The sequence below is a fragment of the Xiphias gladius genome, chromosome 15, assembly GCF_016859285.1.
Source record: "Xiphias gladius isolate SHS-SW01 ecotype Sanya breed wild chromosome 15, ASM1685928v1, whole genome shotgun sequence".
Classification (NCBI taxonomy): Eukaryota; Metazoa; Chordata; class Actinopteri; order Istiophoriformes; family Xiphiidae; genus Xiphias; species Xiphias gladius.
Window position 1 is genome coordinate 419,616 of NC_053414.1, and position 15,897 is coordinate 435,512.

Consider the following 15,897-nt stretch of genomic DNA (forward strand, 5'->3'; position numbering starts at 1 on the left):
GCCTCCTCTCTCTGGCGGTGTCTGTCCAGAGTTGGTTTTGTTCGTCTCGGTTTGGAGATACCTGTCCCTGCCTCCTCCTCAGGACAAGCGGCAGCGTCATTGTCCAGATACTGTCCCTGTTACTCTGGAGAAACCACAGAACAAACTGGAGACGGTTTGCTTTAGAACCAGTTTCTACTAAAGAAATAGTCACAGCGAAAACTGCAGACAGCGTGTACACGTTTGTCCCCAGAAAAAATGTCCCACCTTTAGTCTATTACTTTTACTTGTCAGGAACCATGTACGAAAACATTAATCTCATGCAAAGAGAAGAAGTGCATTGCACCAAATTTAGCTAACAGCTACTTTTCCATCTGCAGGAACGATACAGCAAGCACAGTAATGTAAATACTAATTCAAATTGCAAAACACTAAATACCGAGTAAAATCATACATTCAGTAAAACGGAATTCTTTCATGGCAACCACCACTAAATCAGGAGTTTACAACCTGCTTAAAAGAAAGTAGAAACAGAAAATAATACAAAACCATTAAACGCCGAAACAGGCTATGAAATGAACAGGGTCCTGTCTAAATCTGATACATGTCTGATCTGACGCTGTGCGGTAAGTTACTCCAGAATTTGTAGCTGTAAATGTCGCCTTCAGTTTCTAGCTGTAGGAGGCCGGAAGGCTTTGGTCAGACGACTGTAGAGACACTAGAGTTCAGTGTCTCCAGCAGGTCTACAGTATGTGTTGGTCTTCCGTCACGGAGCGATTTGGAGGTGATTATCTTAACATGGATCCCAAACAATCTGAGAGCAAAGCAGAGGAGACCTGAGCAGACCGGTTTTAGTCTAGAGCCTGTCTGCCAAACGCTGAACAAGATGAACGAAATCTTAGTTCAGAAGAGATCCACGCAGTCTGCGGGAGAAACGATGAAAGCGTGATGTCGATGTTATGTTTGTACACTTCCTCTTGGTGACGATTTACAGTCTAAGGTCAACCATCGGTCCCTTCAGACGCCACGTTGTCACAGACCCCTCAGTTTAACCCCCCCCCCCCCCCAATGTAGAGGTCGGGACGCGTGAAGGATGAGCAGCAAATCCAATCAGCGAGCGTCGATCTGCATCACAAGCTTCGGCTTCTGTCAGTGTAGCCGGGCTAATCCACACAGCAACGCTGCAGTACACTTAACACTGAGCGATGGGGGGGGGGCGTTATGTATCATGATGTCCTGCCACAGTGGACAGCAAAGATCTGAGGCAGAGCTAATGAATGAGAAATAATTCTGTTAAGTGCGCTCTGACGCAAAAGTAGACAAATTAATTGTTGTGATGATGCGGGCGGCCGTCCCATCATGCCCTGCTCCAGTTATCATACGCACCAATTGGACAGATCGGATCAGATAATGAGGGAAGGAACAGAATCGGATTTACCTTCCAGACATCTGAGTGGCGTTTGCTGTGATTTAACCCTTTGATTCTGTCGTCTTGCTGGGATCACGAACCTCTAAACCTCTGCATCTTTACCTCAAACTCTGCAGGTCAGGCATCTTTTAGGATGTTAAAATGCTTTTCTGTCTCTGGATCTTTTCTAGTCCAACAGCAGCAGTTCGATGATGTCAGTGGGAATATTTTCTGCACTGCTCAAAATTGTAGAGGGAGGGTCACTTTTTTGCCGCCATCTTTTTGTTTCCTTGTGGGCACACTGTCATTTTAACCTGTCATTTCCTCTGGAGATGACTGACATTTATGCTGATGCACAAGTTTGTCCTTTAAGGATACAACGGGTTTTAACTTTAAGATTCATTCGTCTCTTATTGCAAACGCTAGACAATTGATAAAATATGGTTAATCAGTCAATTCTTTCCATTAACAAACATTGCTGTAAAAGAGGCAGATTTAAGGGAGAGGCTATTATTCATTGGTAGTCCCTGGACAGATGTTACAGGCATCCTAACATCAGAACATGATATTCAAATTACAAAGTTACTGAGGTCATTTATAAATATGCAAAATCGATCCATTAATTTCTTTGTCTATAAAACATCAAAGCAACGCCAGTTCAAGGGGACGTCTTCAGACATCTTGATTTGTCCAACCAACGGTCCAAAACCCAAAGTTATTTATAAGGTTTACTGTAGTTTACTATAAAAGATAGATTTGAGGAGCAGGAACCAGCCAGTTTTGGGATTTTTTTTTTCCAAACAGCTAATCGAACTTCAACTTTTTAGCAGATTGATTTTCTTTTGATCACTTAATTGATTAATCAAGTAATCATTTTAGCCAAAATAGCATGAGAAATTAACATTTCTCAGCTGCTAATGATTTTACCACACTGTTTATACCGTCGTATTGCTCCCTTTAATATCTCCTGGTGTATCAGGCCTTTGTGGGAAGCGTGGTGAGACTGATCTCTGGTCATATTGGAATTCGAAAAACAGGCAATCCTATGTGGTTATGTTATCTACAAACATGTCGCTATCAGTGATTTATCAGAAAATCAATTATGCTTAAATATTTATGTACGTTGAAATTTAAAACTACATACACCGTGAGAGCTGATTTGATCCGTATCTGCCTTTTTCTAAGTGGTATTGTAAGAATAGCAACATTACCGTTTGACGGGTACGGAGAGAGATATGGAGGAAGCCTAGCTGATCAGCAGCAGATCAATCAAACACACGCTTCGCTGTTTTCTCTTAATTCCGTCAGGAGAATCATATTCTCGACAGGCCTCGCCACACATTTAGTTTACTGTAAACTGAGCCGGACAGTCATGATCAGACCCGGGTTGTTTCTCCCTCGCTGGCTTAGTTTACGACCCCCCACCCCCAGTGGCTCCCGGCCTCGTCCAATCAGACGGTAACAGGAGCCTGACAGGTGAGGGCCTGAACAGGTCTGTGATCAGCTGAAGAGAAACTCTAAAGCAAGTTTGCCGGGAAGAAGGAGATGAACAGGTTTTCGCTCACTGACAGATCCGTTTGCGTTTTTCATCCTTCAGACGTACGTGTTCAGTTTACGTCGACGGAGAAGGTGGATTTAGTTTTCTGGCAACTCGAGATCGCAAGAGTTTAACCTGACTACTCTGTCTCCTCCTGCTTCAGCGTACTCCCAGCACATGGAGAACCATATCAGCACCCCCAACTTCCTTGGTCAGCCCCTGCCCCCGCCGGCGTCGTCGGGACGCTACTCGCCGACTCCGAAGAGCGTGCTGGGAGACGATGATGTCACCCGGTGAGGACAAAAACGCCACTCTACGCACTCTGTACAGCATCACTGACACCGCTTCATAACTACCTGGTTCTTATTTAATGGAGTTTTGAAAAGTTTAAAAGTCTGAGTGAAGCCATTTTTGGCTGATCTTTGTTTTTAAACATGAATATAAAATATAAACAAAAACGTTTTAACAGGGAAATTTAGGTGGCACCAACATATGTAAGTTACCAGCAAACAGCAAATATTACAGTAGATTTCAAACTGTGTTTTACTGGAAATTAAATAAGTGTAAATAAGATTATTATTTAGTCCCAAAAACACAAATACAACAAAATATATTTAAGTTGAAATAAGAAAAATTAGTCAGCAGCCTATAAAACCGAAGCTAAAACATGAACAATGATAAACTTGGTTTCAGTTTTGTGCCTGTGTATGTTGCATGTTCTCAAATGAATTTGTATCTGATTCAACTACAGCAGAGTCAATCTGGAGCGTACAGAAGCTGTACACATTCACAGAGAGCTGGGAGGGTTAACAGTTAAATCTGGCTCTGTTTGTCTGCGTTGGAAACGCGGATGCTCTGCCCTCTACTGGTTCAAAGCTGCAAATACACACACCACCGTCTACTCTCAGGCTTTACTCCACCTGTGAAAAACTGAGTTCGTGTCTGTTCTGCACAGAGCAGCACCGAACCAGACCAACCAAACAAAAGCTCTGTAACTGTGAAAACTTGAATTTTGACATGAATCTTCACACCGCAGTCGGAAAACTTTCACATCGTTTTTCTGAAAGAACAGTGTCAGTAGCACCAGTGCCCCGTTGTCGTGAGTAATCTGGACGTGTGTCTGATTTATTTAACCTTTTTTGTCGTCTCTCATCATTTCATTCTGACCAGCAGTCAGAACGGAAGGAGTTTCGGTTTCAGTAAGACGAGGAGCGCGCTCAGCATTATCTTTAGCTGTCTTCACCATCTCTGGCCTCCGTGTGCCGTCACGTGGCGTCAGGGTGACTGACGGCTGCTGTCTGCTGTGTGGTCCAACAGGGAGCCCAGGAAGGTGGTGCTGCACAGAGGAGCGACGGGACTGGGCTTCAACATCGTTGGCGGGGAGGACGGAGAGGGGATCTTCATCTCCTTCATCCTCGCCGGAGGACCAGCTGACCTCTGTGGAGAGCTGAGGAAAGGAGACAGACTCGTGTCTGTACGTAGACACCCAACAGCCACGTTAAACACACACACACACACACACACACACAAATGTAGGACAGATGGTTGGTGGGAGTTGTTGACGTTAAACTAAAAGTCCATCTGATCAGTATCTTCCTGTTAAACTAACTTCAACGTGGTAAAGAATCTACTGCGTAATGTGTGTGTCCAGCTGGTGGTTATCTAACTAACGTCAGCTTGTGCCCGGACTGCGTGTGTGTTGAGTTTTTTTTTTTTTTCTCCCCCAAACATCCCAACCAGAATATGACTGACTGAGCTTCAGCTATTCCCAATTTATAAAAACTCAAAAGGCTTTTCTTTCTTTTATGTCCAAACACTGTGATGTGCTGCTCCAATTAAACACAATGAGGCGTCTCTATGCTGTGACTGGTCAGTCACTGACACCTGTTGAGCTGAAATAGACTCTGCTGATCAATCTAAACGAGTACTCCCCCGGTTTCACGTTACTTTTATAACTTTGTCAGACTCTTGAGGGGCAGTTTCAAAAATAAAGAGGATGAAGATTGATGCAGCAGAGCCAGAGACGACATCTTTTTTTTATTCCACACGTTCGTCTTCCTTCACGAAACCTTCATGCTGCTATTTTCACACATGGGGTCACACTCCCTACATCTGGACACACACTGAGGTGGAAATTGTGAACACTAACCCTCCTCCATGAGGTGACTGGCCTTTGCAGTGAGATGTAGTGACTCGGACCCTTTTGTTTGCTCACACAATAACAATAGTAGCTTGTCTTTTTCCCCCTGAAATAGTCACCGTGAACACTGATTGCTGTGTGTTGGTGTTTTCAGGTGAACGGGGTGGACCTCCGTAACGCCACCCACGAACAGGCCGCCGCCGCCCTGAAGAATGCGGGGCAGACGGTGACCATCATCGCCCACTACAGACCAGAGGGTGAGACACCTAGACACGCCTGCAGGACCAGTCACGTGATAACTAGTTTGGGAAAATATGCTTAAAGAAGAATCAGAATGTGAACTCTTGAGAGACAGTCCAGGTTGTATCGTCTAAATCACGTAAAATGGAAAACGGAACTAGAGACTTTATGTTTACATGAACATAAATAATCAACCAAATACAAAAAAAGGACAAAGTTGCAGTTACTGTTTGTTTTCCTGTGGAAAAATGCTCCACTTTAGCAAAATTAAAACGAATAGAGGAACATTTTCTGGCTGAACTCTAAGCCTTGTCTTCTTCTTCTTCTTCTTGTGTTCAGAGTACAGTCGGTTTGAGGCAAAGATCCACGACCTGAGAGAGCAGATGATGAACAGCAGCATCAGCTCTGGATCTGGATCTCTGCGGACGAGCCAGAAGAGGTCGCTATACGTCAGGTGAGATAACGGCTCACCTGGGAGAGTCACTCCTTTAACAGACGCTGATCTGTGGACCTTCAAAATAGGCAACAAGAGGAAACATTTCAGTTAAGACTTGAGTAACATATACATTTGAATCAATATTGAATTATTATTGTACATTTTTAATTTTGCTGAACTAGCATCATATCTTACTAAATACACAACATCCATACATATCATCATAATTATACTAAATATTTAATTAATGAGTTAAAAGCCGCTAAAGATAATAATTTAATTTTAAAAAATTTCACTGAGCTGCATGTGTCAGGAAAAAATAATTCTAAATAAGTTGTTTAAAGTCAGTTAATCAAACGAGACACTTATTAAATAAAATAACATTTATTTTAATTTTCAAAAATATTTCACTGATCTGTATCAACAAAGTGCACTAGAATCATTTTTTATTGATTAACAAAATTATACTGATATAATGAATTTGCCAAAAAAATTAAGAAATCCTAACTCATAGTCGACTTGCTGGCCTTTTTTCCCCTCATGGTCTTAGTGTGAGATGTGGTCGAAGGCCCTAGAAAACGATTGTTTCGGAAAGTCCACTAGATTCTAACATAAAGCTTAGTCCAGTTTCAACTACAAGATAAGCTCCTAAAAACTTGGAGTAAGTTTTATTTTAACAAGTGTATTTATAACGTGTGTGTTTTTGTGGTGCAGAGCTCTGTTTGACTACGATAAGACCAGAGACTCCGGTCTGCCCAGTCAGGGACTCAACTTTAAGTTTGGAGACATCCTTCACGTGGTGAATGCCTCCGACGACGAGTGGTGGCAGGCCAGACAGCTGACGGCGCAGGGAGAGGTGGAGGAGGTGGGGGTCATCCCCAGCAAGAGGCGGTCAGTAGCACGCACACACACGCAGAGAGTCATGTGACCGCTGTGTTTCATGTGTTATTGGTTGGACTCTATTGAATTTTAACACTTGTTGAAATGTGTCTGCAACTGTGAGCATTGAAAATTAAAATAGCGGAAATCTGATTTTTAATCTTGTTCACAAATTGTGCAATTTGACTTTTTAAAAATATTTTCCCCTGCATTTTAATCTGGGAACGTTGTGAAATCATGTTGTTTCTACTAAAGCAGTTTAGTAGAAAAAACGTTCTTCGCAGCAGAGGCGTCTCGCACCAGTGTTTCTGAGGCTCTGCGTGTGAAGGCAGGGCACAGAGCAGAGGCAGCATACGTCAACAACACGCACCAGGAAATTAAGAGAATTAGCAGAGAATGTTTGCAAATTATTTACTCCCACTGAACACAAAATAAATTACTGCCAGTTGTCTCTCTGCAGAGAAAAAGACAGACAAGTCCCTGACAGTTATGGTGCATTAATGTTTTTTAATTTCATCAGACTATACCACAGGCAGCTCTATCATCTTCAGGGTTTGATAAATTTCATTGAATTCTAATGAATCTCTAATTAGATTCAGCTATAAACATTTCAGGTAGACAAAGTTATAAATTACTAAAACTGAAAGATTAACTTTAGCTCTCCGGCTAGTCAGAGAAACGGTTTACAGCTTACAGTTCACCAGCTACTTGATCCAAATACTGGAGGTGACGGACTCTTGAAACGGACGTGATGCGAAGCCGCCTAGATATTTCTCTGGAGAAGAGGTGCCGCTCTGTTTCTCTCGTTGAAATGAAAAACACGAAGTTGCAGAGTGGCGTTAGAGAGACATGCTTCTTCCCCAAGTCAACAAAGATTCATTTTTGCTTTCGATCTACAGCTGATATACGTAAGTCAGGTCAAATTTTATTTGTATAGCCCAATGTCACAAACCACAAAGTTGCCTCAAGGGGCTTTAACAATCTGTACAGCATATGACACCTTCTGTTCTTAGAGAAGGAAAATCTCCCCAAAAACCTTTAATGGGGGAAAATGATCCTTCCAGGATGGACTGACAATCAATAGACGTGGTGTTTACAGAGCACAGCAACATAGTAGGTTCACAGTATGGACAGGCAGGATGACAACGTTATAGATGGTAAACATTAATGCAGAATGTGACCTGGGAGGACGTGGAGCAACTTCCAGCGACTTTGTGGACAAACCTTAGCTTCCTTCTGTAGAGCAGTCGCCAGTGTTGCCCTGCGAGTGCGAAGTCAGGCTTTTCCTCCATAGGCACACGTCTCTGTGTGTCTCATTTAATTTACCACACGGCAGCTGACACAGACCTGGATGAGCTTCTAACTTTCTCTCTGACTGATCAATTTACATGTAAATACACCTGAAACCACAGCTCAGCCTTCGTCTTTAACTCATGTGTCTGGTGATTCTGTCAGACGACGTCCTGGTTATGAAACCAGGATTTTAGCAGCAGAGCAGCAGCCTGGAAGTGACTGCTGGTTAGCATGTCGTCTCAATGGGCCACGTTTCAGTCACTGTTTCATACTTGTTCCATCGTCTGACAACAGAAACAGAAAAACATGAAAATGAGAACGGCTTCATGGGGAATTCAGCTGCATTAAATTACTGTTCAGTGAGCACAGACACTAGCAGAGAAGTAAACAGGTAATGGGCTGAAACCAGCCGACACTGGGCAGAATGTGAAGACAATGCATATAAATAAAAAAGAGTGAGGAGTTAAAGGTTCGGTAAGAGATTTGTTAGCAGGGGAGCTTTTGCAAATCTTGGTGTTTTGTAAATGAGAACTGGATCTAAAATGGAACCGGCAAACTGAACCCGACCCTATTGGTTGCACATGAAAGGTTGCCAACAAACAAGGTCAAACTTACAACTGCCCGAACGTCCGGCACAGAGGCGAGACGTAAAGTACAAGCTGTCTGTGACACCAAGGTAAACACTGACACAAGGTTCGCTGTCTTCTTGCTGGAGACAGGATCAGCTGCTGGATCAGCGGCTGATCATGTCATGATGGAACCAGCAATCCTTATAACACCGCACTAGGTGGATGTCACTGCCTCGAAAGGCTCGTCTGTCTGCCTGACTACCTCTGCTGACCCTTGACCTTCTGTCCTGTTTGACCGCAGGGTTGAGAAGAAGGAGAGAGCGAGATTAAAGACGGTGAAGTTCAACTCAAAGTCTCGAGACAGAGGGGTGAGTGTATCACCTCTGCTCTGCAGAATGTAACAGGAGTCCTCAAGTGTTCTAGGCCAATACTGAGGATCTTAAGGATATTAGTCTTGTAATGTAGTCTGCATCTGAACGGTCTGTCAGCCACTTTTATTTGTATCTGGCCTCAAACCAACTTCTGTAATGACTGATTGAATTTTTGCATGATTTTAGTCTTTCTGAGGTCAGAATTTCTCTTGTTTTAAAAAATCTCACGTCTGTCGGACTGTATGAAGGTGAACTCTGTGTTTGAGCCGCAGCCACCTGATCTCCACCTACTAATAATTGTTTGACTAATGTTTACAACCAGCTAGCCAGTTAACAGCATGTCGTTGTTGTTCTTTGAGGCGTTTTTCTTCTTCACCACTCGAACGTCTCAGCAGCCAAACCACAGCAGCGCCTCCCCAGCACCTTTAAACCGTGTGTCGCTTTAACACGCGTCGCCAAAACGCCTCGCCCAGCGCCGCCCGCCAACCCGCTGCCTAACACAACAGTCTGACAATGGGGGGACAAAAAAAACAACATGCATGACTCCCCCAATCCCTCCTCCCTCCTCATACAGAGAGAAACGCTTGACATTGATGTCTGACTGTCTGCTGCTCACGGAGCCCTTCCTCCTCCTCCTCCTCCTCCTCCTCCTCACCACTCACCACTCACCCCTCTCATCCCTCTCTCTCTCCCCTGCTGGATAGCACTGAAGTGCAGCATGTGATCTAATATCAGCACTAGTCCCATTCCCTGCTAATGAACTCTGCAAAGCAAAAGCGTCATTTCTAAGATCACTAAAGTGTTGACAAACAGCTCAGGGAAAGAGAAGTTGGAGGAGGAAGAATCTTACTTGAAGCTGCACTAATCAATACTTTTATCAAAAATGGATCATATGGCTACATGTAAAGTCAAAGGTGTCTCTGGTAGTTGCCAACCCACAGTGAATTCCGCAGTACGGAGCATTTTAGCCTCTTTTAGCTCCTAGTTTTTGGTTTGGCGTCACATTTCCCGTCTGGTTCAGTCTCAGTGTTTCCGGCAGCAGCAGATAAAGCCACTTTCTGCCACCTGCTCAGCAGCAAACATCAGACAGACCCAGTCAGAGACCAGCTGGTGAACACGGTGGAGACCAAAACCAGAGCTAAAAGAGAGGGAGCACTGGACTTGGGTTCATCAGGTGACACAAACAGCAGATCCAGATGAAGGATGTAGAAGTAGGCAACTGTTTAACTGGTTGGCCACTAGATTATAAGCTGATAATATGTGAAATGTGTGAATAATTCTCATTTGGTGTGGAGTTCTGCCCCCTAGTGGCCAAATAACTGACAGGTGCAGCTTTAAGTCTCGCTTTGATATAGAATTTAGGAAGAACTGAGTACATTTATGTGCACATCAGGTTTAACAGATGTTCTTGCTTTGACTATAATCATCACATGAAGGCGTTTACAGGATAGTTTTATGGCCTTCGTCCTCAGAGCTCTGTCTGATTCCCACCGGTCGTGTCTCTTCTCAGTGCTGATGAGCTTTGATAGGAGCTTTCCATCACCAGAGAAAGTCAGCTGGTCTGAATCGATGACTAGTGGAGGAGCTTCTCTCGGCTTGTTGCTGCTGTGTCTCTGCATGTTGTCTGCATGTTCAGTTTCCCTCGTCCTGCTCCTGTTTGACTGATCTGCTGCCTTCGTTGTCACTGCGTTAAAGTCAGCCTCTCAAACAACGACAGGGACTTCTAGGGTCAGTCTGTGTGCAAATACACAAAATGAAGTTAAAAAATAAACTGGTAGGATTTAAAAAAATGAGTGGACCCCTTCCGTCCTCATCCTCTTGCAGGTTTTTTAGTGTCCATTAGATTTTTGCCTCTAAATGCTGTGTTCAACAAACTAAAAACAATCATCTTCTGTAGCTGTAATGTTCATTTTGGAGGCTTCCTTGAGATTTATGTTGAATTTTTTTTCTTAGCTATTCTATTTTCTATATGTTTAGTGCAGTTGTTGAATGAGTTTTAGCCTTATTTGTACTTTAATCTGGCCGCCAGCACTGTTAGTCATCCACAGACACAGACAGAAGCTTCTCATTCTGTCCAAACCGACATCAGACTCCCCCATCTCCCCTTTTTCCTCCTCTTTTTTTATTCCATCACCCCTCCTCCTCCTCCTCCTCCTCCTCCTTTTCCTCCTCAGCAGTCTCTCAATGACAAGCGTAAAAAGAACCTCTTTTCCCGAAAGTTTCCGTTCTACAAGAGCAAAGAGGCGAGCGAGCAGGAGACCAGCGATGTCGACCGTAAGTACCAGCGCGACAGGGGAGGCGGGGTGGGCGGTCTGTCTGTCTGAGAGACGGACGATCGGCGACAGGGAGAGAGGTCAGCTGGTGGCGGCGTGCTGCAAACGCGCCGGTTGTCACGGCAACGGGGCCTGGCCAAAATAATGTAATATCACCACTGAACGGACGAAAAGGAGACTGCAGCACCCCCAAAAAAGACAAAAACCCTGGATGTGGTTTTCAGGAACCTGTGATGCTGAAAACATCTCTCATCTCATATTTGGTTCGACGTTCAGAGTCCCTCCTCCTCCCGGAGGTAAAATGGCCGCCCTGCAGCCCTGCTGACCGGCCGCGTTCCCTCTGCTCTCTCTGTCTGTCGCTGTAACTCAGTAACTTTCTGTTTTTGTGGTTGTTTTCTCCTCGTTCTTCACTCGGTTCCGCTGACGTCAGGACATCAGCGACGACATGCTATCCAAAGGCCACAGTAAGTGTGTTCCCTCACCACCACCCTTCCCCCACTCCCACCGCAAAAACTCCTGTCAGCCTCTCGGTTCTCCACCAGGATCCACTTTCAGATCCACACTGCCAAAGATCGTCTCTGTGTTAGGAGATGAAACAGTCCGATGCACTTCACAAAAATGTCAATAAAGCTTTTTAGTTTTGCGGGGAAGCCGAGAAAAAAAAAACGTGTAGATTTTGGTAAATATTACAAATAAAAATACACATTTTTGAATATAATATTTCAGAGTTTTGATGTGAAAAGTCCAAATCAGTGTTGACTTACATGAGTCATTATACCATTTTAATAGAGTCATTCCTAAGTCTTAATGTATGGTTTTTTGCTGTCCTCTTGGGAATGAAGGACAGAAGAATCCGTATTAGCGTCTGGAGGAACTAACGCAGCGGTGCGTCCTCAGATGATACGGTCGACATGTTAACGTTAAAAACGCAACATCCGCCTGAGCACCAAGCATCATTGATGTAAACACAGAGTCCGCGTCCGCTCGTCCCTTGCGAGTCCAGAACATTGGAGCAGCAGCTAAACACCCTCGTCCATCTCTGGTTCTGTTTTATTAGTCGCAGTTCAACAGACAAACCAAAGAAAGCTGTACTGGGATACCTGTTGAGTTGTTTAGACAGTGTTTACTCTGAGAAACAATTCAGACAAAGTGGTAACAGCAAATATTTGCTGGTGTCAGTCTAGATAATAATGGACTGGGATGATCCATTATTATTTCCCATCAGGACTCCTCATTATGCATTATCACTCTTTTAAAAGTGAAAGACCGAAGAAGCTGAATTTGGGTCCGGTGGAAAGTTAAACCTTCCCCTCCTTTTCCTTCATTCCACCTTCCTCTTCCTCACCACGACCACCGAGGATCCTCCAGACCAGAGCTCCATCTCCTCACTCTGTCACAACACTCGCATAGAAAAGTCACACGTTCGTCCGTTTCCACTTCCTACCTCTCGGAGCTCTCAGAGTCTTTCTGTACAGCGTCGTCTCCTCACTGTTCAGGTACAGCATCACACCTGGATCCGCTTCAGAGTTTGTAGTAACTTCATGGAGGCTTTGATTCTGTCCCTCACATCCGCAGTGTTCATGCACAAAACACTGAATTTCTTCCAATTCTGAAAGGAAAATTTCGGTCACCAGACCTGGAAATAATTGGCAGATTGTTGACAGGTGTTAAATTGAACGAGTAAAATTTCTACCAAAATCTGTCACAGCCTCAGATTTTAAATACTTCACAGCATGTTTAAGGATTCATATATTCAGACTTTCATTCTTAAAACACATTTTATTCTGAGTTTGGTTTTGGCTTGATGTGTGCTGTAAAAAGTAAAACACAATCACTGTTTTTCACTGTTGAAGCTAAATGTTTGGGTTTTAAAGAATAAAAGTACGTGAATATATTTAAGATTGAATTTATGTGAATTATGTTATTAAAGGTACATGAACGTCCACAGAAGTGCCTGCACAATGCTTTCTTATTCCCAATTATTTTATTTTACTCCACATAAAATAAACCAGCGTCCAAGAAAGCAGCTTACAGGCATTTTTCCTTTTTTTCTGATTTGTATTTTAAGGAACATTTTTGCACTTTTCTCTCTTTTAGGAATTGTTGATAATTAAATATTATTGTTTATCGACTTTTAGTGGAATCATCTCATGAAGCTGTTGTTTAAATGAATGATTTCAAGAAAATCGTACGCTTGTTAAAATTAAGATTTTGTTTTATTTGGCACCACAACTAACGATTATTTTCATTACCGGTTAATCAGTTATTTCTTCGACAGTTTGTTCTGTAAAATGAGAGCGAAATGTGAACAGTTTCCGTCACAAATTCCCAGAACTCGTTGACATTTTCAAATTTTTTTGTCTGACAATCAGTCGATAGCCCAAAGAGATTCAGTTTTTACAGTCAGACGATTAATTTTGCTGATTATTTTTCTGTCAATCAGCTCCGTTTTTACTTGAAGAGCTTCATCTGATGTGATGGATGACAGTTCGCTAGCATGAATTTTACATGTGACAACTGCAGACATCAGGTCTTTTGTCAGATTATGTTTCAGTATCACAATATCACTTACAAATATCTCAAATGTCATTTCATCCATATTTGCCCAGCCATAATTTCAGGGACACACGGTGGGATGTGCAACGGTTGCTGAGGCTTGACATGGACATAAAGATGCAGTGATTGAATTGTGCTTTAAAGTCATGCAACAGTTTTGGAAGGTTTTGGATTTGAAAAACAAGCGTCCCGTTTGTGCTGAAAGTTTATTCTGTGCCGGAGTTTGTTGCTGTTTTGTTTCCCATTTGAATTGAAAATGTCACCAGACTGAATGTTTTTGTTATGTGATGGATCTGCTGCTGTCGGACTTGAACACCTTGAGTCCTCAGTTTGATCACGGCTCTGGGCGAAGCATTATGGGAAAGCGGTGCTCTCGGCTGACCCGCTGTGTCCTGTGTTTTGTTGTGATTGCAGAACACGTGACCTCTAACGCCAGCGATAGCGAGAGTAGCTACCGTAAGTCTGACCCCGTGCCGTCGACGCTGCCTGCTTCGCTCGATGATTTACAGGACACATTAACGATCAGTGTGACCTCTGACTGAACTTGCTAACTGCTAACCGCTAACCGCCTCACTGATCATATTAATGAGCACAAACCCCACTGATTGGCCAATAACAGCATGACCACACACACGGGGTTGACCTCCCTGCTAACGCTCCTGAACGCTGCCTGACAGCAGGAATGTCTGTCCAGCTGTTTGCATTAAAGCTCCTGACTGCTGCATGGACTCTGGATGAGATGGTGTGTGTGTGTGTGTGTGTGTGTGTGTGTGTGTGTGTGTGTGTGTGTGTGTGTGTGTGTGTGTGTGTGTGTGTGTGTGTGTGCGCACGCGCATCAAATCTTTACATTGAATTTTTATGCCAGATCAACAAAACAAAAACCAAATCAACGCTGCTGGTTTTGTTCTCTTACTCCTTGTACCTACCCCGTGCTGATCATTGCCAACGTCCTCCATCAGTTTTTACACAGATGTCAGTGGATTCAGTTCATTTCTGTGAAAATCGAACTGCAGAGAGAGTTTGAGAAGCTTTCTGTTGTTGCCTTCCTGTAATTTATTCTGTGTGAGGCTCATAAATCTAAAATCCAATGACGACCGATCAACATGGTCGTGTCTTCTAAAGTAATGACCCAGACACAGTACTTGCTGCTTTGTGCTGGTAAAGTTGTTCTTGGCTGCTACTTCAGTGTTTTTCGTGTTTTTATGAGTTTGGATTTCCCCTGCTGATGTTTACCATCAGAACTCTATGAACTGTGGTTAAACACCTCAGCAAAGTCTGCACAATTGCAGGCTTTCAGAAAGTTCGCAGAAACGGCTCAAAAAGCCGACCTTAGAGCCCTCCAGCCCCTTTTTACGTGGTACATCCCTGATCCCTTAACTCACTGGACACATGCAGCAAAGTGTGTGAAACTTCAAGGGTAAATATTAGAATTGAGACACACTTAAGAAAACACAGATGAACAATCGTCATGTGAAATTGGTATTTATCTTTAAAAATGATGCTGTTCAACCTTAGATGTCAGAGAATGTTTCTGCATGTCCACGTGACGATGACGCAGAGAGATGAAGACGTTGATGGATCATCTCTCTGCAGCGAGTTTCAAGTCTCTTCGAGGTTAATTGAAAATATTTGAAAATCCAGTGAAACCAATGAAATCAGTCTAAAAACTGAAATGGTGATTTAATAAGTGGTCAACAGTACATGTCATTAGTATTTTATCCAGGGAAGAACATAAGCCACGAAAACCTTAATGCGAGGCTTCGTCGTGACTAAGGCTAGCATCTGTGCTTCAGTTGCACTGAATTAGTGCTGCTATTAAATTGTTATGTCATTTGTAAGACACACGACGCTTCCGTTAATATTTTTTATTTTTGCATAAGGTCCGAGGGTGGTAGGACTTTCCTGGTCGGGACAATGATTCGATGGTCCCTTTTGAAACCACTCTCATACTAATACTGTGTCTCATTTGTCCAGATTCTTTATTACACCTTTATTTCCAGCCTGTCGCTGTCCGCTGAGGACATTCTAACATCGTGTCTCTGGAGCAGAGACGTAGCTGCGTTAACTGGTTTTTCTTCCTCTCCGAACCCGATAAAAGGAACCAGGCTTCATGCTTACATGAGTGCAGGGACCTTTTTTATTATGATTCCATGATTTTCTACATTAAATGATGGCAGAAAGCAGAACATCCAGTCAGCACAGACGAGAGTAAACGA

The 15,897-nt window shown here is 43.3% G+C and overlaps 1 protein-coding gene across 16 annotated transcripts in view; it reads left to right on the plus strand.

Annotated features, from left to right (window-relative positions):
• The window catches only part of LOC120799598 (disks large homolog 1-like), a 129,555-nt gene that overhangs the window by 110,189 nt on the left and 3,469 nt on the right, over positions 1–15,897 (plus strand). For 5 of the 16 annotated variants that reach the window (XM_040144792.1, XM_040144798.1, XM_040144800.1 and 2 more), the window contains 8 exons: positions 3,088–3,217; positions 4,242–4,398; positions 5,219–5,321; positions 5,644–5,758; positions 6,455–6,631; positions 8,783–8,849; positions 11,027–11,126; positions 14,096–14,137. In XM_040144792.1, the coding sequence (XP_040000726.1) occupies positions 3,088–3,217; positions 4,242–4,398; positions 5,219–5,321; positions 5,644–5,758; positions 6,455–6,631; positions 8,783–8,849; positions 11,027–11,126; positions 14,096–14,137 (891 nt within the window). Of the gene's footprint in view, positions 1–3,087; positions 3,218–4,241; positions 4,399–5,218; positions 5,322–5,643; positions 5,759–6,454; positions 6,632–8,782; positions 8,850–11,026; positions 11,127–11,555; positions 11,590–14,095; positions 14,138–15,897 lie in introns of all 16 variants that reach the window. The other 11 variants (XM_040144793.1, XM_040144799.1, XM_040144804.1 and 8 more) reach the window with 5 other exon arrangements.